Source organism: Cebus imitator, unplaced genomic scaffold (genome assembly GCF_001604975.1).
Source record: "Cebus imitator isolate Cc_AM_T3 unplaced genomic scaffold, Cebus_imitator-1.0 Scaffold261, whole genome shotgun sequence".
NCBI lineage: Eukaryota > Metazoa > Chordata > Mammalia > Primates > Cebidae > Cebus > Cebus imitator.
In genome coordinates, this window is record NW_016107576.1 from 516,317 (window position 1) to 538,393 (window position 22,077).

A 22,077-nucleotide genomic window follows, 5' to 3' on the forward strand; every position below is an offset into this window, starting at 1 on the left:
TTTATTTTAAGAAAATAACATACACAAATATGTGGAAATATAAACATTTAGAAATTACTTAAAAGATTTAGTAAGATATTGTCTGGAAAATTAGTTTCTGGATTTAATTAAAAGTTTTCTGTTATACATCCAGAATTTTGTACTATGCTATGTTAGTGAGGAGCCAATGCAGTTTTTTAAAGTGGAAAATAATATAATGCAACCTTTGTTAAAAGAGGCTAAAGATTTTAACTAGCATAATACAGGATAAGTTAACTTGCTTACTTTACTACATGGAAATGTATATAGCTACTGTATATTTTCTGTTTTTGCTGGGCATTTAATTAGAAGTAATGCTTTTGACATGGCATGGCAATGAATAGTTGGATAATAGATTCCTCTTATACAGTGCTTATTCAAGATGCTGCTTCTGTCTGGAATTCTTCTCTTCCACCAGTGGTGAGATTTGCCCATACTTTAGGTATCCTCTCAGTTATCATCTCTGTAATAAAACCACCAATGCATCCTATTTATCTATCCTACTTCCTTATTAGAATCTATGCTCTTCCTTATGTTCTTATATCACCTTATCCTTAACTTTTAATGTGGTTTATTCATAGTATTTAAAATGTATTACTGTAAATCCGTATGAATCTATCTCTCATATTTGATTTTGAACTCCTTGAAGGCAAATAACTTGTCAGTTTATTTCAGTATTACTAGCATAATTTTCAATAAATCTTGTTATTTGTTAAATTAATAGTAAATATCGCTGCAGTATTACACAAGTGACCTTATAATTTCTTTTATTGTGATCTTTGCAATTTATTTTAAAAGCCTATGACCATTAACTAAAAGCAGTAAAATGCTGACCTGGCTCTAGTAAATACCAATTTTTAGTGCTACCTATGCATTTTTATCATGATTTTTAATAAAAATGTGAGTAATAGGCAGACTTTTAGTAAAACTAAACTAGTTGGGATATTAAATGATGTTGAAATCAGGAAATGATTCATGGGCTGTTTAGCAATGCAAGTACTATACCAAATGTACTAATATAACCAGAAGCTTTTACTTGCTTGTGCTTTGCAAAAATAGCCATGTGACAGAGTTAGAAGAGAGCTTGCTACTCCAATGTGGTCCCTGTCCAGCATCATTAGCATCTCCTGGGAACTTGTCAGGATGAAGAATCCCAGACCCCACCTAGACCTACTTAGTCAGAATCTACATTTTAAGAAGATTCCCCAGCTGATTTATTTGCGCACTAAGGTGTGAGAAGCACTTTTTGTCTAATAACATTTTAATATGATTTCTAAATGTGTATCTTCACTGGAGAAAATTTTGAAACCACGGGGGAAAAAAAAAGAAAAAAGTAAAAAGAAACTCACAATTCTGTCAAAAGGTAATGGCTGTTACCATTTTTGTATATATACTCTATTTTGTGTATAGACATACAAATTTCTACCAAATCTTTTTTTTTTTTTTTTAAGACAGTCTTGCTCTGTTGCCCAGGCTGGAGTGCAGTGGTGGGATCTCGACTCACTGCAGCCTCTGCCTCCCAGGCTTAAGGGATCCTCCCAACTCAGTCTCCCGAATAACTGGGACTACAGGCACATGCCACTATACCTGGCTAATTTTTTGTATTTTTGGTAGAGGTAGAGTTTCACCATGTTACCCAGGCTGATGAACCCCTGAGCTCAAGCGATCTGCCTGCCTTGGCCTCCCAAAGTGCTGGGATTCCAGGCCTAAGCCTCTGCACCCAGCCCAGCTCCAAAATTTGGATCTTTCAATACACAGTGTTGTTTAGTAAGATTTTTCCTTATAAAGAGTTGTTCTACAATACTATTTGCATTAAATCAGAAGGATGTGCCATAATTTATTTAACCAATCATTGGCCATCTAGGCTGTTTTTAATGTTTTGTTATTACATTAAAAAATATCATGATAAACATCCCTGTAACTAAATCTTTGTACATATTAGGATATTTTTATTTTATAGGATAAATTTGAAGAAGTTATGACCATTTTAAGGCTTTTGCATTAAATTAATTGAATCCCAGAAAAACATGCATATCTTTTTGGAGTTAATTATTATAATGATTATTTTTTCATAGATTATAGCACTTGAGAATGTGTGAAAATAATTATATAACTGTTATCCTTAATGAAATTTTTAAAAACAAATTTAAGGCCGGGTGTGGTAGCTTATACCTGTAATCCCAGCACTTTGAGAGGCTGAAGTGGGCAGATCACTTGAGGTCAAGCATTTTGATACCAGCCTGGCCAACATAGTGAAACACTGTCTCTACTAAAAATACAAAAATTAGCCAGGTGTGGTGGCACACACCTGTGGTCTCAGCTACTCGGAAGACTGAGGCAGGAGAATCACTAGAACCCAGGAAGCAGAGGTTGCAGTGAGCCGAGGTCATGCCACTCACTGCACTCCAGCCTGGGCAACAGAGTGAGACTCCATCTCAAAAAATTAAAAAATAAAAATAAAGTGAAAAAAATGAAAACACATTTAACATTATAAAATTTATTCTCAAAACAATATATTTAAAAATTAAAAAATATAATGACCCAGTATACTTCCTTCTGTTGCAACTACCAGTATCATGGTAAGAACATTATATGTTTCAATATTTGTCTCCTCCAAATCTTATGTTGAAATGTGATACCCAGTGTTGGAGGTGGGGCCTAGTGGAAGGTGTTTGGGTCTTGGGGGAAGATCCCTCATAAACAGCTTGGTTTCCTCCTAATGGGTAATGAGCAGGTTCTTGCTCTATTAGTTTATGCAATAATTGGTTGTTTAAAATAAAAAAAAAAAAACAAAAAACAAAAAACATAGCACCTCCCCATCTCTGTTTCTTGGCTTGTGACATGACATGCCTGCTCCCTCTTTGCCTTCTGCCATGATTGAAAGCTTCCTGAGGCCCTCATCTGTAGCACATATTGACACTAAGCTTCTTGTACAGTCTACAGAACCATGAGCCAAAATAAATCTATAAATTATTCTGCTTCAGGTATTTCTTTATAGCAATGCCAAAATAGACCAATCCTTAACAAAAATCTGGATGTGGAAAGTATGGATTTGATCATTTAGCTCCATTCTTTATAAGTTGAACCTAGAAAGTTTATTTCTTCTCCCCTCCTCCTCAGCTTTATAAATGTATAAATAAAATTGACAAATAAAATTGCATATATTTATGATGTAAAACATGATGGTTCAATATAAGTATACATTGTGAAAGGACTAAAACAAATGAATATCCATCACCTCACATAGTTTTTTTTGATAGCAAAAATTTAAGAATGAATCTCTTAGCAATTTTCATGTATAATCATCCCTCAGAGACACTGCAGATCTAATTCCAGACTACCACAATATTAGCTAAAGTCACAGTACAGCAAGTCACACACATTTTTTGGTTTCCCAGTGCATTTAAGTTATATTTACAATGTAGGCTATTCAGTGTGCAATAACATTACGTCTTTTTTAAAGTATATATCTTAATTTGAAATTATTGCTAAAAAAAAAAAAAGCTGATGATCATCTCAGCTTTCAGCGAGTCCTAATTTTTTTGCTTGCAGAGGGTCTTGCGTTGATGTTTGGCTGCTGATTGATCAAAGTGGTGGTCACTGAAGGTTGGGATGGTGGTGGCAATTTCTTAAAATAAGACAACAACTAAGTGACACATTGACTAAGTCTTTTCATAAAAGATTTCTCTGTAGCATGTGATATTTTTGGTAGCATTTTACCCACAGTAGAACTTCTTTTAAAATTGGAGTCAGTTCTCTTAAACCTTGTTACTGCTTTACCAACAATATTGATGTAATATTCTAAATACTCAGTTGTCATTTCAATAATCTTCATAGCGTCTTCACCAGAAATAGATTCCATCCCAAGAAACTACTTTCTTTGTTCATCTGCAAGAAGCAACTCCTCACCCATTAAAGGTTTATCATGAGATGCTGCAATACAGTTACATAACCAGGCTCCACTTTTAATCCTAGTTATCTTGTCATTTTTACCACATCTGCAGTGACTTTCTCCACTGAAATTTTAAACCATTAAACTTATCTGTGAGACTTGGAAACAACTTCTTCCAAACTGCTATTCATGTTGATATTCTGACCTCCTCCCATAAATCACAATGTTCTTAATGGCATGTGGAATGACTCCTTTTCAGAAGGTTTTCAATTTACTTTGCCCAAATCCATCAGAGTAATCGCTATCTGTGACACCTATAGCCGTGTAAAATATATTTCTTAAATAATAAGACCTAAAAGTCAAAATTACTTCTTGATCCATGGCTGCAGAATGGATGTTGTATTATCAGCTATGAAAACAACATTCATCTCCTTGGACATCTCCATTAGAGCTCTTGGGTGATCAGGTGCATTGTCAATTAGCACTAATATTCTAAAAGGAATCTTTTTCTGAGTAGTTCCCAATGATGGGCTTAAAATAGTAAACCATGCTGCAAACAGATAATGCTGTCATCTAGCCTTTCTCATTCCATTTATAGATTACAAGCAGAGTAGATTTAGCATAGTTCTTGAGGGCACTAAGATATTTGGAATGGTAAATGAATGTTGGCTTCAACTTGCAGTCACCAGATGTATTAGCCCCTAGTGAGAATCAGCCTGTCCTTTGAAGCCTGGCATTGTCTTCTCTCTAACTAGGAAAGTTCTAGATAGTATCTTCTTCCAGTAGAATACTGTTGTGTCTGAATTAAAAATCTGTTGTTGAGCCACATTCATCAATTACTTCAGCTAGATCTTCTGGATTACTTGGTGCAGCTTCTCCATTTGCACTTGCTGCTTCATCTTGTACTTTTATGTTATAGAAATGGCTTCTTTCCTTTAAACATCATGAACCAACCTCTGCTAGATTCAGACTTCTGCAGCTTCCTCACCACTCTTAGCCTTTGTAGACTTGAAGAGCATCAAGGCCTTGTTCTCAATTAGGCTTTGGCTTACGGAAGTGCTTTCACTGGTGTGATCTTTCCAGATCAGCAATAAGGCTGTTTGCCTTATCATTAGTGTGTTCACTGGAGCAGCACTTTTCGTTTCCTTCAAGAACTTTTTTCTTTCGCATTCTCACCTTGGCCGTTTGGTGCAAGAAGCCTAGCCTTTGGCCTATCTCAGATTTCAACATATCATCAGTACTAAGCTTAATCATTTCTAGCTTTTGATTTGAAGTGAGAGATGTGCAATTCTTCCTTTCATCTGAACACTAAGAGGCCATGTAAGGTTATTAATTGGCGTACTTTCAGTATTGCTGTGTCTCAGGGAATAGTAGGGCCCAAGGAGAGGGAGAGAAATGGGGGACCAGCTGGTAGGTAGAGCAGTCAGAGCACACACAACTTTTATCAATTAAGTTCACCATTTTTATGAGTGCAGTTTGTGGTGCCCTAAAACAATTACAGTAGTAACATCTGAACACAGATTGCCATAACAGATATAATAATAATGAAAAAGTTTGAAATATTGTGAGAATTATTAAAATGTGACACAGAGACGTGAAGTGAGCACATGCTGTAGGAAAAATGGCACCAATAGATTTGCCTGACACAAGGTTGCCCCAACCCTCAATTTGTAAAAAGTGCAGTATCTGCTGAGTGTAGTAAAGTGACATGCAATAAAATAAGGGGTGTACCTGTATTAATGCATTATTATTAAATGCAGTCACCATGCTATATGATGATTCTCCAGGACTTATTCATCCTGTCCAACTGAAATTTTGTACCCTTTAACCAACATCTTCCAAATCTTCCTTCCCTGAACCCTCCCATCCTTCAGCTCCTAACAACCAGCATTCTATTCTCTGCTTCTGCAATTTTGACATTTTTAGATTATACATGTGTGAAATTATGCAATATTTGTCTTTCTGTGTCTGCCTTATTTCACTTAGTATAATGTCCTCCAGGTTCATTCGTGTTATCACAAATGAAATAATTTCCTTCTTTCTTAAGGCTGAATAGTGTATTCCACTGTGTAGTTATACACCACATTTTTAATCTATTCACCTATCAATGGAAATGCATATGGATGCCATATCTTGTGAATAATGCTGTAATGAACATGGCAGTACAGATATCTCTTAGACCTACTGATTTCATTTCCTTTGGATACATACTTAGAAGATTGCTAGATCATATGGTGGTTCTATTTTTAATTTTTTGAGGATTCTTCGTACTGTTTTCTGTAATGGCTATATTAATGTATATTCTAACCAACAATGTGCAAGGGTTCTGTTTTCCCCACATCTTAACCAATGCTTGTTATCTTTTGTCTTTTTCATAATAGCCATTCTAACATATGTGAGGTAATAGCTCGTTGTGGTTTTAATTTTTATTACCCTCATGATTAGTGATGTTGAGCATTTTTCATATACCCATTGACCATTTTTATGTCTGCTTTTGAGAAATGCCTATTCAGGTCCCTTGCCCATTTTTTAAATTGGGTTGTTTTCTTGCTATTGCGTGTTTTGAGTTCCTTTCACATTTTTAATATTAACTCCTTATTAGATATGTGGTTTGCAAGTATTTTCTCTCATTCGTTAGGTTATCTCTTCACTCTGTCGATTGTTTTCTTTTTGTGCAAAAGCTTTTAGTTTGATCCAATGAACAAACCAATAAGGAATATAGAGACTTTGAATCAGTAATCAAAAAACCCCTAACAAAGTAAAATCCAGTAGTACTTTATGGCTTCATATGTGAATTTCTATCATTTAAGGAAGAATAATGCTGGTCCTTCTCAAATGCTCCCAAAGTAACTGAAGAGTGGGGAATACTTCCAAAGTCATTTACCAGCATTGCTCTGATACCAAAGCCAGACAAGGACACTGCAAAAGAAAATCATAGGCCAACATCCCTAATGAACATAGATGGAAAAATTCTCAACAAAAACTAGCAAATTAAATTCAACAGCACATTAAAGGATCATACACCACAATCAAGGATGGTTTAACATATGCAAGTCAACATATGTGATACACTATTAACAAAATGAAGGATAAAAGTTATATATAGTCATCTCAGTAGATGCAGAGAAAGCTTTTGAGAAACTTTAACATTCTTTTATGATGAAAACTCTCAAAAAATTAGTTATAGAACTACTTTACTTCAACATAATAAAGGCTATATAGGATAAGCCCACAGCTAACATCACACTCAATAGTGGTAAAAAGATTAGAGCTTTTCATGAATAAGGAAAGGATGCCCACCTGTTACCATTTCTACTCAGTATAATACTGGAAGTCCTAGCCAGAGTAATTAGGCAATAAATAAATAGCATCTAAATTGGAAAGGGAGAAGTAAAGTCTTATACATGTGCAAATATTATGTATAAAAAACCCTGAAGACTCTACCAAAAAAACTGTTAAAATTAACACTCAATAAAGATGCAGGATACAAAATTAAAATACATAAATCAGTAGTGTTTCTACATACCAACAATGAACTATGGAAAAAAGAAATCAAGAAAGCAGTTCTTTTTACAATATCACAAAAAAATGCATAGGAATAAATATAACCAAAGCAGTGAAAGATTTGTACACTGAAAACTAAAGCATTTATGAAGAAAGTGAAGAAAACACAATGAATGGAGCTATCTAATGTTCATGGATCTGAAGAATTAATATTATTAAAATGCCCTCAGCATCTAAAGCGATCTACTGATTAATGCCATCTCTTTCAAAGTTTCAGTGACAATTTTCACAAAAATAGAAAAAAAATCCTAAAACTTGCATAGAACCACAAAAGACCTTAATAGCCAAAGCAATCTTGGACAAAAACTTTTTCCACTTTTAAAAATTGATCGGTTAGTAGTAGCAGGTGATCTGAGAGGCAAATAACTTTGAAAATAAGATGTCATTCAGAAAGCAATAATAAGTTGAACAGGAAGAATGACATGTTTTCTGAGAGATTGAGTATTACTTGCATGTTCTAAAACCATGGTTGCTTTTAACTCTGATTTCTAGTTATTGTTATTTAACAAGTATGGCTCACTTGAGATACAAATAAGTTGTCATCTTTTAAATATTTAGTTTAATCACTGACACACGTCTATTCAAATTAGCAAGACTTCCAAGGAGGTCTTTTCTTAGAGTCTTCTTTCAGCTGCTTCAAGCATTGCTACATTCCTAGGAGTTTACTCATTCCAAGGAGACTAATTTGCTTTCCAAAAGTTGAAGAAAGAGATGGGGATTTTTTTTTTTTTTTTGAGATGGAGTCTTGCTTTTTATTTTTATTTTTTGGAAACAGGGTCTTGCTGTGTTGCCCAGGCTAGAGTGCAGTGATGTGATCATGACTCACTGTAGCCTTGTTCTCTTGGGCTCAAGCTATTCTCCTACCTCAATCTCTCAAGTGGCTGGGAATATAGATTCATGCCACTGTGCTAAGCTAATTTTTTTTAAGTTTATTTTTTGTAGAGACGAGATCTTATTGCGTTGCCCAGACTGTTATTGAACTCCTGGGGCAAGCAATCTCCTGTGTTGGCCTCCTAAAGTGCTAGGATTGCAGGCATGAACATATAAGCTAGTGATATCATTTTCAGCTGCTGTTAATTTTAGCATTGCTACATTGTTTCATGATTTAAAAGTGGCCTCAACAAATTTTATGTATCCTTGCTCTTGTTGATGTGATGCAACTGATCTTTGCAGAGACCTCAGTGGTTCTTAATGACAGGGTGATTCACTCTTCAGTATTATGTTCATTCAAGGGTTATGTCAAAGGATTTCATTTCCTTAATTTATACTCACATGCTTAGTCATCTCGGCTTCCTTGCCAAGTTGGATGTGTGAGAAGGTACTTTCAGCCCATCCCCACACTGTACCAGAATTAGCCTTTCTTTCTTGAAATCTAGTCCAGGGATAGCAAACTAGTGGTCTGTGAGCCAGATGCAACTTGCGGATAGGTTTTGTTTAGTTCTCATGGTATTTTTTTTAAATAGTTGAATTTTATGTCATTATATGAAAATATAAAATAACCATGATATTAAATCAAGAAATTCATTTAAGTATCTGGACTTTGATATGCTTGAACCATTGGAGAAACTGATTTCAGTGGCCTCTTATTCTATCATGAGAAAAAAATGGGTTGCGCTGAGTAACTGTCCTCTTTAATCAGATATACACTATCTGATTTGCTGCAGCCTTCACTATTTCTATTGCTTTACCTGCCTGGCCTCTGTAGGCACTTGGATTTAGCCTACAGTGTCTCTACTTTTCAGCCTGAATCACCAACCCAGATCTCCTTTCTATTTTGATAAAGCCTCCTTAAGCATAGATCTCGTGAGCCACAGATCTATCACTAAAATCCGTGAAAGAGATTTTTGTAATTCTGAACCTCAGAAAGGATGGAGTCTAAGAGTTGATCCCGTTCAGAATTCCTGTTTTGCTTTTTTAGGCAGATCTGTTTACCTTCTTTCCCTTAGTTCTCTCTGTTTACCACAAAGTATTGAGGAGAAACAGCCTTTACAAACCCTCAAAAGATTTTTGTTAGATCATTCCCCCAAGGTAATGGTTGCCTACCAGTCTTACATTTGCATAATTAAATTGTCCACTGAAATGATTCTTCCCACAGCAAAGATCTGTTTCAAGCCAACTGTTTCTTCCTTGGTAGAGAAGCATTTGACAACTCTTTTTTTAAAAATGGAGGTATGTTTTCATTATCATATAACTCACTCATTGTAAGTGTATAATTCAATATTAATTAGTAAATTTAAGGATTTGTGCAACCATTAGCACAAATCAGCTTTAGAACATTTATGTCACCCCACAGAGTTCTTTTGTTACCCATATCCAGTCAATCCCTACTCTCACCTCAACCTCAGATAAACACGTATATGCTTTCTGTCTCTATAGATTTTCATTTCTGGATATTTTATATAAATGAAATTATATAATATGTAATCTTTTGCTTTTGGCTTCTTTCATTAGAATAGTATTTTTGAGATTCATCCATGTTTTATATTAATAGTTGGTTCTGATTTATTGTTGAATTATAATATGTTATATGGATATAATACATTTTGTTTATCCATTCTGCAGTTGATGCACATGAGAATTGATTTGTTTTTTGTTATTTGGATAATGTTGCTATAAATATTTGAAAACAAGTCTGTGTGGACATATGTTTTTATTTTTCTTGGGTAGATATCTACAAGTAGAAATTTCTAGGTATATGTTAAATTTATGTTTTAAAGAAACTGCCAAACTGTTTTGCAAAGTGGTGGTACCATTTTACATTTTCACCAGTAATGTAAGAGGGTTCCAGATTTTTCACATGCTCATCAACACTTGGTATCATCAGTCCTGTTTTATTGTTGTTGTTTCTGAAACAAAGTCTTACTCTGCCACCCAAACTGGAGTGCAGTGGCACAGTCTCAGCTTACTGGAACCTCCGCCTCCAGGTTCAAGTAATTCTCCTGTCTCAGTCTCCTGAGTACCTGGGATTACAGGTGTACACCATCATTCCCAGCTAATTTTTGTATTTTTAGTAGAGTTGGGGTTTTACCATGTTGGCCACACTGGTCTTGAACTCAAGTCAAGTGAACCACCCGCCTCGGCCTCCAAAGTGCTGAGATTACGGACATGAGCTACCGCCCCGGCTCATCAGTCTTTTTGATTATGGCCATTAGGTGGGTGTGAATCATTGTTCATATTGTTTCACTTTGCATTTCCCTAATCACTTTATGATGTTGAGCGTATTTTCAAGTTTTTGTAATCCATTTGTGTATGTAGTTTGGAGAAATTCATTTTCAAATCTTTTGCCCACTTTCAAAAGTTGTTTTCTTCTTATTATCAAGTCTCAAGAATTCTTTGTATATTCTGAACTAAGTTCTTTTCCAAAAATATAAATTTTGAATATTTCCTTCTAGTCCGTCTTATGTTGTCATTTTTAAAATTGATGTTTTGAAGAGCAAAATTGGTAATTTCAGTGAAGCCCAATTTATCATTTTTTCCTTTATGGATTGTATTTTTGGTACCAGATCTTAAGAAATCTGGGTCTAACTCAAGGTAGTGAGGATTTTCAATCTGTACTTCCTTTTAAAACACTATTTTTTTAGTTAATTTTTATATATGGTATGAAGTATGAATTGAAGTTCTTTTTTCAACATGTATATCCAGTTTTTAACTACACTATTTGTTAAAAAGAATGTCCTTTCTCTATTTAATAATCTTGGCATCTTTGTCAAAAACCAGTTGCCCATAAATGAAAGGGTTCATTTCTGAATTCTCAGTTCTGTCCCAGTGAACTACATTTGTCTATCCTTATGCCTATACTATACTGTCTTGATTGCTATAACTTTAATGTAAGTTTTGAAATCAAGCAGTGTATGTCCTCCAACTTTGTTCTTCTTTTATCAAAATTGTTTTGTCTATTTTTGGGTCCTTTGCATTTCCATATAAATTTTAGGATCAATTTGTTAGTTTCTAAAGAAAAGCCTTATGAAATTTTCATAGAGATTATATATTGAGTCCATAGATTAACTTGTACGGAATTGTTACTTTAACAATATTGAGTCTTGGAATCCATGAATATGAAATGTCTCTCCATTTATTTAGATATTCTTTAATTTCATTAGTGTTCAAGTCTTGTAAAAGTGATTCCTAAGTACTTTATTTCTATCGATATTATTTTGAATGGAGCTATGTCTTAATGTCACATTTGGATTGTTTGTTGCTAGTATATACAAATGTTACTGATTTTTATATTGATCTTATATCATCCTGTGGTTTTGCTAAACTCATTTTTTAGTTCTAGTGGTTTCTTCATAGATTCTTTATAATTTTCTACATATAGAATCATTTCATCTGCAAATAAAGACAGTTTTTATTTCTTCTTTATCCTTTAATATCTATTTTATTTCCTGATTGCACTGGCTAGATTTCCTAGTACAAAGATGCGTAGAAATGATGAATGCCTTATGCCCCATCTTACGGGGAAAGCATTCCATCTTTCATCATTAAATATGACATAAGTATAGAATTTCCCCTGCCCCACATGCCCTTTATCAGTTTGAAGAATTTCCTTGCTAGTCCTGGTTGATGATTATTTGGTTTTATAGTTTATTAATAAAATGTAGTCCATTAATTGATTTTCATTGTTGAACCAACCTTACCTTTCCTGGAATAAATCCCACGTGGTCATTGTGTATAATCCTGGTTATATACTGCTAGATTAAATTTGCTAACATTTTGATAAAGGTTTTTGCATCAGTGTTTGCAATGGATATTGGTCTATAGTTTTCTTCTGATCTTTGCCTAACTTTGGTGTTAGGCCTCTCAGAATGAGTTGGGAAGTGTTCCTGCTGCTTCCGAATTCTTAAAGAGTTTGTGTAGAGTTGTATTATCTTTGAATGTTTCATATAATTAACCAGTGAAGCCATCTCAACTTGAACTTTTTTTTGTGGGAAAAATCTGAATTACTAATACAATATTTTTATTTGTTACGGGTTTGTTTAGATTTTCTATTAGTTTTGGTAATTTGTGCCTAAGAGTTTGTCCATTTCACCTGTTATCTTATATGATTGGGTAAGTTTGTTTATAGTATTCCCTTATAATTCTTTTAATTTATTTAGCATCAGTGGTGATATCATAGTTTCAATCCTGATTTCTATAATTAACATCTTCTCTGTTTTCTTTTGATTTATTTTGTTTTGATATTTGGTAACTTTAATGAAAGCTTTATCAATAAGACTTTTGGTTTTATTCATTTTTCTCTACTGTTTTTCTATTTACTTTACTAAATAGATTGTATATAATATGATAATATAAAATATAATAATCTGTATATAAAGCTTAAGTTACTGATTTGGAACTTCTTTTTACTCTAAATGGTTAAAGCTATAAACTTTTTTCTAAACCCTGCTTTAGCTACCCTCCAATAAATGTAAATATGTCATAGTTTATTTTCATTCACCTCAAAATATTTTCTAATTTCCCTTGGAATTTCTTTGTGATTTAGTATCTAAATATTTGGAGATTTCTAAAATTTGTCTGTTTTTTATTTCTAACTTAATTCTGCAGTGATTATAGAAAATATTTTGAAAGATTTAGCAAACCTTTCAAATTAATTGAGATATTATATTGTCTAGCATTTGCTGAATATGGATAATATTATGTCTGCTTGAAAAGAATGTGTATTCTGCTGATGTTAAATGCTGTATTTTATAAATGTCAAGATTTTTTTGATGGCGTTATTTATGTTGTTTGTCTCTTTTCCAATTTCCTGTCTAGTTTTTCCATCAATTATTGAGAGACATATGGAAATCCCCAACTATTAATATTAAATTTTTTTTCTCCTTTCAATTTTGTCCATTTTTTTTTTAGTACTGTGGGGGCTCTTCTATTCAGTTCATATGCATTTCAAATTGCCAGATATTTCTGTCATGTTTTCCTTTAGGTATTTAACACATTTTTCTTTTAATAATTTTAATATATGTATAATAGCTATTTTAAAGTCTTTAAAGCCTTTGTCTGCTAAATTCTATATCTGGGCCCATTCAGGTACATTTTTTATTGACTGCTTTTTTCTTTATTATGGATCACACAGGTTTTTGTCAAAAATGTGTTTTTTAAAGTAACATGATAGTAGCTCTGGATTTTGATTATTTTTTTCCTTGAGGGTTGGTTTTGTCTATTTTTTTATTAATAACTTCCTTTGTCTTAATCTGTAGAATCTATCTATATCCCTCATGATATGTGACTGCTGATTTCTCTGCTCAGTTTTTTTTTTCTTATTCTAATTTTTCTTATTTAACCTGGCTTCCTAGGGATTGCTCTGAGTCTCTGTAGTTTAATTGTTATTTAATGATTGATCAGAGGTTGTACTCAAACACTGAGACCAGCCAGTACTGATGGAACTGTGTGGCAGTTGACGAGCACATGCAGTATTTAGGCAATTTTGAAGTCTGTTCCAGCTTTAACTTTCTACTGGGCCCTCTTTTGTCTCCTTTGTGCGTGTCATTATGTCCTAGTCAGATTGTATAGCAAGGTGGACAGACTGGGTGGCCTGGCGAACTTACGTAGCCTCTGTCTGCCTGTCTCATCTTCATTTACCCTGGTATGTTTCTTGCTATACCACCAATGTGCTAACCCTTACCAGGGCCATAGCCATAAACTTGTAGAGCTGGGCACTTTCCTTATTAATTTCTTTCAGTTTGCTTTCTTTGTTGACAATATCACTAATGGGTTTTTTGGCCTCCACTCCAAATCAAATCAGCCCCCTCTATTGTCAGCCCCTTTCAGAAGTGAAGCTGCTAGTTTTCATGACCAGCCTTACCCTGGTAGGAGTACTGTATTGACTGAGCTATAAAGGAGTGGGAGCAGCCCCAGGCAAGAACATCTCTGACTCCCAGTGTTCTTAGGCAGAGTTCAGTGATTTCCTCACGAATATATGTTTCTCAGTTTGATGTCCAGAGCCATGAAATCATTGTTTTTGATAATTTTGTCCAGTTTCATAGTTGTTTCTTGGGGAAATTTCCTGACTTACTTCTACATCAACAAAAGTCCTGCCTCAAATGGCGACTGTTAAAATGGCAAGTTCACTTGCTGAGGTTCTACTTAACAAGGATCCATTCTATAGTCTTTGTACCATTTTGGTACAGATTTGGGGTCTCTGGTAATCACAACAATCTGTTCACCATGCTACCCAGTCAGCCCACTTTGCTATACAATCTGTCATCTTAGTCCTGTTTGAGTAATCTTACATTTCAAAAATAATTGCCAGTAACTTTTTGGGTATTATTTTCTTTTGAATACCACATGGATGGCATCTGACACTGTTTATAATGCTGAATTTAATGGAAGTTTACAAATAAGTTATTCTATGATTCTCCTTTAAAAATGCAGATATGCATATATGTATATAGTAGTATATCTTGTCTCTTCTATAACACAGAATATTTAAATGGTTAACATTTGTGCTGCAGTATAGCTTTCTGGCTCATGAAAAATGAAAGCTATCAGCGATCTGGGCAATAAGATTCATCGCCAATAGTCACTAGCAACAGCACACAGCATTTTAATATCAGTGAGGTCCACAGCTAGCAGTAAGAGCTGGTGTAATTGAAAGACGTTTAGGTGCAATCGTTCTGCTGTTTGTTCCTTGCCAGGTTCAACATGGGATTATGTGAGTATTTGAAGAAAACAGCAATTTTTTTGTATCTTTGAAAGATGTAAAAAGCGTAGATTAGTGCTTAAATTTGAGGAATGTGGTAATTTAAAATCATGTGGCTCTAAAATAAAAAGGTATTTTATTTGTCTGGTTGATTAAAGCTTTATAAAAGCTACGCCATGGATACAAGTGAACCGATAATTCTGGTCTAATGTTGCCGTGGTAACAACTCATGCTGATATAATTGAGAACATCTTATACATCCTGGTTCGAACGTTTTCTCCCTGCCATTTTGAGTTGTTCTAGTGGTATATGAAGGAGGCTGGATAACTAGCTTGAAAGAAATTCAATCTCGTCATGGACATCTTTGGCATTAATCTGATGTTTACTAGTGATATCTCATGCTAGGCAGTTATGCTTTGCTTCTAGGGGCTTCTCTTTTTAAAACAAAAGAAAGCTCTTTTCATTTTCTGTGTGCTGCATGCTCCAGTGTGTGTGTTTACACCATCGGTTCTTCTCCCTCTAGAGATTAGCATAACTCCCTTTGCCGTTGGATTGTTGTTTTGAGCAATATGTTTTGGAAAGGTTGGTTTTCATCATGAGTGGTAAGTATGCTCTCTGAGGCTCTGCAGCTGTTTATTTAAAAAATATATACTTATAAAAGGAAAAAATATTTTTGAAGGGGCAGTTATAAAGCCAGAGCTACTGTGAATTATATTTTGTGGTGATGCTTTTGTACTTAAGCATTATAGTAAATTGCCTTCAAAAACCATTAAGAACTGTAAATAATTAATGGCACTATTAATAGTCAATACCAATAATCAGTTTCTAATTTTCTTTATGGTTTTGATTTGTTGTATTTTTGGACACTGTTATTAATTGTGTTATAAATTAGTAAATAGACTGACCATAAGAGAGGATTTTCTTTTAGTATCTGATCCTGAAGATAATTAGTTTAACTTTCCTTTGATTAGCTTTGTCATCCTAATGCTAATTTTTGTTAGATTATTCTTAATAGATTTTTAAAATTCTAATCTTGAAAATAAGATGCTGCCAAAATTTTGTTGATGTATTGGTTGCTTTTACCTACAATTTATTGAGAAATAAGGATATAATGATGAAATAAATAGAGCATTTTGGTTTGGGAGGATTCATTAAAATTTTTAATAGTTTTTTGGGTAAATAATTTTTTAGAATAAGTACATTTGTGACAATGAGTCTCTTTTTTGTTATTATAATGTGATTTATTTTTTCTAAACATTTCCAATACTGGTTTTTTTTTTTTTTTTGAGAAAATATACTACAGTATGTACTGCAGTTTATCATAGGGTAAAAGCTGTCACTTCAAGCCAAACCTGCAGCTAAAAATAGATATCCTGTTGTTAGAGTGAGAAATATTTGCTTAGAGCATAATTCATTAGCATCTTTTGCTTAACTAAAGAATAAGATGCTTGGAAGTTAACCTTTGATTCAGATATTTTTAAGAGAAGTCGAATATGGTTTCTCTGATACAGTCCTATAATTTGCATTTAAAAGATTTGGAATTGGAATTTTAGAAACTGAGAGGTGAATTTTTGCTGTATAATGATAGAATTCAAAACTGACGAACCTTTTCTTTCATAACTGGAAATCACCTTCTTATAACCAATAAATATTCTTTATCCTGCTGCAGTACAATATAAACCTCTTAAACACTGTTATATATTTGTTTATAGAATAATATTAGACATTAAAGGGACATTTTAACATGCAAAATATTAAGAATTAACTGGATTGTTATTTTCCTGTTATTGAAGTCGATCTTTCTGATCTGCTGTTTTAAATTTAAACTAATATTACAAATTCAACATACCCATTCCTTAGGATTTCTGTGGGTATCAAAAGTGAATATACCTGGTTATTATATGTTTATTTGTTTGAATCAGGCCAATGTATGTTTTCTCTTTGAAATTTTGGCATATAATCTAGAGTCTTTAGGTAACCACCATGGTGTTCTGGAGGTTTTGCAATAGGATAGATTGGATTTAGCTGACGAAAAATGTTGTTGCTTCACTATTGCTTATTTTTCTTTAAAAAGCTATGCATTATAAATAGTATTTGATATATTTGATCATACTGGCCTTCTCTTCTAGCCATTTTCTACCACAATAATCATCATAATCACAACTAGGCATTCTGACTTTGTCAGGATTACCCAATTTCAACTGATTTTAATCGTGTCATAAATGGTTAAATGCCCTAGCCATTTCAAAATGTGGAAAATTACAAGTGAGGTGTGGTTTTATTTGTAAAAATAAGCAAATGCTAGGCCTTTTAATCTAAGTCTATAACTACACTTGTGATATTTATGTGTATGTGGTACTTTTCTCATTATAAGGCTATTCTTTTTATCCTTTGCCGATTAAATGTTAGTTTTTTCTGAGAATCTATCTTTGGCCTTCTTTTGATGTTACATTCTCTCCAAATAATCTCATCCATGCCTACATCTTCAGTCATTACCTGGACATTCAGTTCAAAAGTGAATTTTTTCTTATCATCCCTAAATCTGCTCCATTTTCATTGACTCTGATATCTGTTAATGATCTCACTGCCCATTCAGGAAGTGAAAACAGAAACCTTGGTCATTTCTAACTTGTTTCTTACCCTCAGGCATGTACTCAGTCATTAAGTTATATTGATTCTATATCAGAAATCACTCAATATTCTCCAGTTTTACTGACACCGGGAAGGCTTCTAGATCGTTTCTTAATCCTATTGCAATAACGGCATCACAGGTCTACCAGCTTCCAGTTTTATGTCCTTCAAGGACATTTTCCACACTGAAATTTTTTAAATGCAAAAATGCCCATTTTTTAACCTAACATAAAAATTTTCTACTCCCTGTTGCCTTTAAAATAAAGGTTAAACCCCTTAATAGGTTATATGTGATCAATGACTTACCTTTCTGGTTTTATTTGCAAAATCTCTCTCATAAATTTTGATCTATTCATACTATATTACATATAATTCCTTGCTACCTTTCCATATTTATATTCTTTATTATAAAAATTTGGAGAACTAGTCAGTACCTCCAACACTGACCCTGTAAAATTAGGTGATTTATCTGTACTCCCAAAGCAAACTCACAAACTATAACAATTATTTTATTATATTAAAATTATAAATTTGTGTCTCTAATTTCTAAACATTGAACACAAGTCTAAGATAGTGCCTTGGTCATTGTATGTTTCTGGTAGTAGTCACCCCAGTACCCCAAACATAGCAAGGAACCCCATAAATACTTATATAATTAATGATTGACTAAATATAATTCCTTTTTATATACTTGAACATTTTTCTTACATTGCCGATAAAAAATATCAGTGTGAGTTTTTATTTTTTGGTTCAGAAAAATACTATAACCATAGTATTTACTTGTTCCTTCATCATCTTTGTAGGATTAAGTTACATAAAATGCTTAAGAAACTAAGTTGTACCAATCAGTACGTTTATCTTCCTAGTATTTCAAAAACTGGTTATAAGTATGAAAAAAGCCTTCACTTTTAAATGTTTTTCTTACTCATAACACTTTTTGTGAAGTGTTTGCTCTTGTTAAGCAAACAAATCCTATGAAGAAATACTCAAGGAACTTCTCTAAAAATCTATCAAACTATTTTAAGGCCCTTTTGTTTAGAGGATATAGCAACTTACTCAAATAAGCTTAAGCAGAACAAGATACAGGTATTATTGGGATGCAGAGTATGCCATGAAGCTCAAAGGCAAAAGTAGAGTTGAGCTGTCCCAAAGAGTAGAATTGATTTGGAAAGCTGACTGGAATCATAATAATATCTTTCTCTGGCAAAGATGCCAACACCTAAATAAATCTCAATTTTTCTCACTGAGATTACATGACATCTTGACTTTTTTCCTTGTAATCGCTTTATTATCCTCATTGTGTAGAGAATAGGTTTCTCTGATGCTTGTGCAAAATGAAGCTCAATTCTCTGAAAGTTTCAAAGTTTATGTGCTCTCCTAGTTCCTATGCTTACTGCTATAACTAGCATAATTATATGAAAATCCTGGGTGAGAACTTTGGCCCAGCTGTAGTTGAGGGCAAATCTCTGAAGAAGAAGGCATGAATTTGCTGTGAATTACAGCACTATACAGACTTGAGACCAACACTTCATTAATTCCCCTTTCTAAATCCTAACTAAAAAATATAAGAAAAAAAATTGGGAAAGCAGTATATCAGTTCTGAAATTAAAGATGGATATTTGCCCAAATAGGTACAAGATTTGATGATCAGACTCCAAAGTCTAATTAACAGTTTTAACTTGAGTAGGTTTTCTTCATGGAAAAGAAATAATAGTTTCGCCCTCACTAACTTGAGGGATGAGGAAAATTAGTGGAAGGTCCAACACTGCTCATCACTTTCATTCTAAAGCAGCTGTAGTGGGACAACCAAGAATGTATTAGGCCATTCCAAGTGGAAAAGTGGCCTCTCTTTAAATATAGAAGGCTCTTTCCTCACATGGAAGGCATCGTCACCAGCAAGAAATCTTATAGTCCTGGCCACATTCCCATTTATGAAGGTCACGGTATTACTTAACTAATAATGTAAACATGTGTACACTAAATGATCTGAAGAGTTTATTCTAACAGCACCTAAATAGGAAGTGAGAAGGCCCAAAGAAAAACCACTTACCTTATTTGGAGCATTTGAAAAGTTTTGAAAAGCTTGTAATTGTTCGTGAATGAATAAACAAGAAAAGCAACAATGTGGAACCTATGAAAGAGCATATACACCACAAAACGATAAAGTCACAGTCTTCAAGAGGTAGAGAATGAACTTATATTTAGAAAATATGTTCTAAATATGAGTATAAACACAAAAAATTATAGATTGCATCTGTTAATTCTTAAAAGTTTCAAGTGAGCATGGAGTTAGTGAACTAAGACATGAAATAAAGATAAAACAAGAAACTAGAATGAAAAGATTACTGGCTGAGAGGCAGGAATGGAAAAGAAACATAATGATGTGATAGGGAAAAGTTATAAGAAAATAAACCTGGCATTTGCAGAATATAAAGCTGCATTAGAGGCAGTAAAGAGCAAAATAATCCCTGCAGAAAATTAAATTAATAACGTGAAGATCTAGCTAGATAGACCCTAATAGAATATAGAGGAAATGGACAAGATAAAAATTTTAAAATTAAAAGTATGTTGAATAAAAGTAGGAAAAAAATTAAAAAAGAAAATAAAAGTAGGACATTTTACAAATTGAATGGATAGCATTCCAACAGAACAGAACAGATATGATTAATAGAACAGAAGCAATCAAAAATATCATTCAGGATAACTTGTCAGTTGAAGAAAAACTTGAGTCTGTAAACTGAAAGAGTCCATTTTGTTTTGATAAGATTAACAAAGATGCTAACATCTAAATATATCCTGGTGAGTATTTGGAATTTCCAGCATAAGAAAATAAAATCCACAAACATTCTGATATCTTTGCATCTTACAACCTAACATGAAGCTTGTCCTATAAATAAAAAAATCCAAAATTGGAGACTAGATAACTTAAAAATCTTTTTGGGGCAGGAATTACTGAAGATCATAGCACCTTGAAATGCTCAATAAATTGTAACAAGTGTCCCTTTAAATGAATACCTGAATTTGCCGTTTAAGTGAATGCTGATTTAATTAGGATTAAAATAAATTCTCAAAGTACAAAAAAATCATGTGGTAAATGAAAACCAGAGCTGTAAGGGGGAACATACTTCAACTGCACTGAGGACATTTTTAGACCTTGGTGGAGCTTTTGTTTAAAATGGCCTCACAGAGATGGAAGGCAGGTTGTTTAATGCCTGCAGTTTAGGATTTCTTAGCCCCCTGTAAAAAGCCAGGATCCTACAAAGATCATAACCTCAGTGAAAGCATAGATTAGAAAATAAAACCGCTCCACTGACAAAAGGAGAAAATAAGGAAGCTTGCATTTCTCGGCTTGGGTTCCTGGGAGCAGGGGAGGAATGTGTGCTCATGTATAGGATGCCTCTCCTGAGAATATTTAATCAACTGCCTCCTCTCAAGTAGGTTTCAAATTTTAATCTGTATTAACTGTGTGGTTTAGGAACCACCAATAAAATACTTTATCAGAATAGCTGCAGGCCTGTAACATATACTCTACAGGCAGAAGCTAATACAAAACCCTATGTTGGGACACATCCTCAGACCAAGACCTGCAGGTTCTTGCAGCTAAAGCCCCACTGAAGTTTGTGTTCACAATCTAAAAGCAAAATAGACACACACACACACTTACACACATACTGCAAATGATATTGAGATACAACAGGATTAGAACCTGCCAATAATGTCAGTAGACATAGTAAGATCATCACATATGACTACTATAATTAGTGACATAAAAATAAATGTAAGAGGAAAAAATGTATATAATTCTAACAGAGACTTAGAATATAAAAAACAAAATTGACCTATGTAGGAGAAATTTCATAGATAATAAAGAATTCTAACCCAGTAATTGAAGAATACACAGGAATATGTATAACACTTAGAAAATTAATTATATGACTAAACATATTCAACAAATTTCAAAGACTTGATATACAGGCTACACTATATCAAGTATAATTACTTAATTACCACAAGGCAATTAAGCTCAATCAATAATAAAAGGCATAAAAAAAATCACACAAGTGTATATATTTGGGGATTTTAAAAATTTAACTCACCAAAGAATTAACTCATAAATTTAAAGTCTATGTATCAGAACCTGTGGAGTGCAGCAAAAGTGAATATAGAATTAAATTTCTAAGTGCTTAAATTAGTAAAAAGACATTCATGATGTAAGAAAACAAGTTAAAAACACTGCATGGTTACTCAAAAGAAGAAGGAGACTAATAAAGACATGAGCAAAGATGAATAGGTGGAAGGGAAACATTCAAAGAACAAAAATTTCAATCTTGTGTGA

General features: G+C 33.5%; 1 protein-coding gene across 7 annotated transcripts in view; it reads left to right on the forward strand.

The window, feature by feature from the left end:
- PRKACB (protein kinase cAMP-activated catalytic subunit beta) overlaps nt 1–22,077 on the forward strand; it is a 148,214-nt gene that overhangs the window by 67,399 nt on the left and 58,738 nt on the right. The window contains exon 1 of one of the 7 annotated variants that reach the window (XM_017499805.2): nt 14,739–15,122. The exons of 3 other annotated variants lie outside the window; for them this stretch is intronic. In XM_017499805.2, coding sequence (XP_017355294.1) covers nt 15,113–15,122 — 10 coding nt within the window. In that variant the 5' untranslated portion in view covers nt 14,739–15,112. Of the gene's footprint in view, nt 1–14,738; nt 15,123–15,323; nt 15,713–22,077 lie in introns of those variants that run through there. 3 more of the 7 variants (XM_017499808.2, XM_017499806.2, XM_017499809.2) reach the window with 3 other exon arrangements.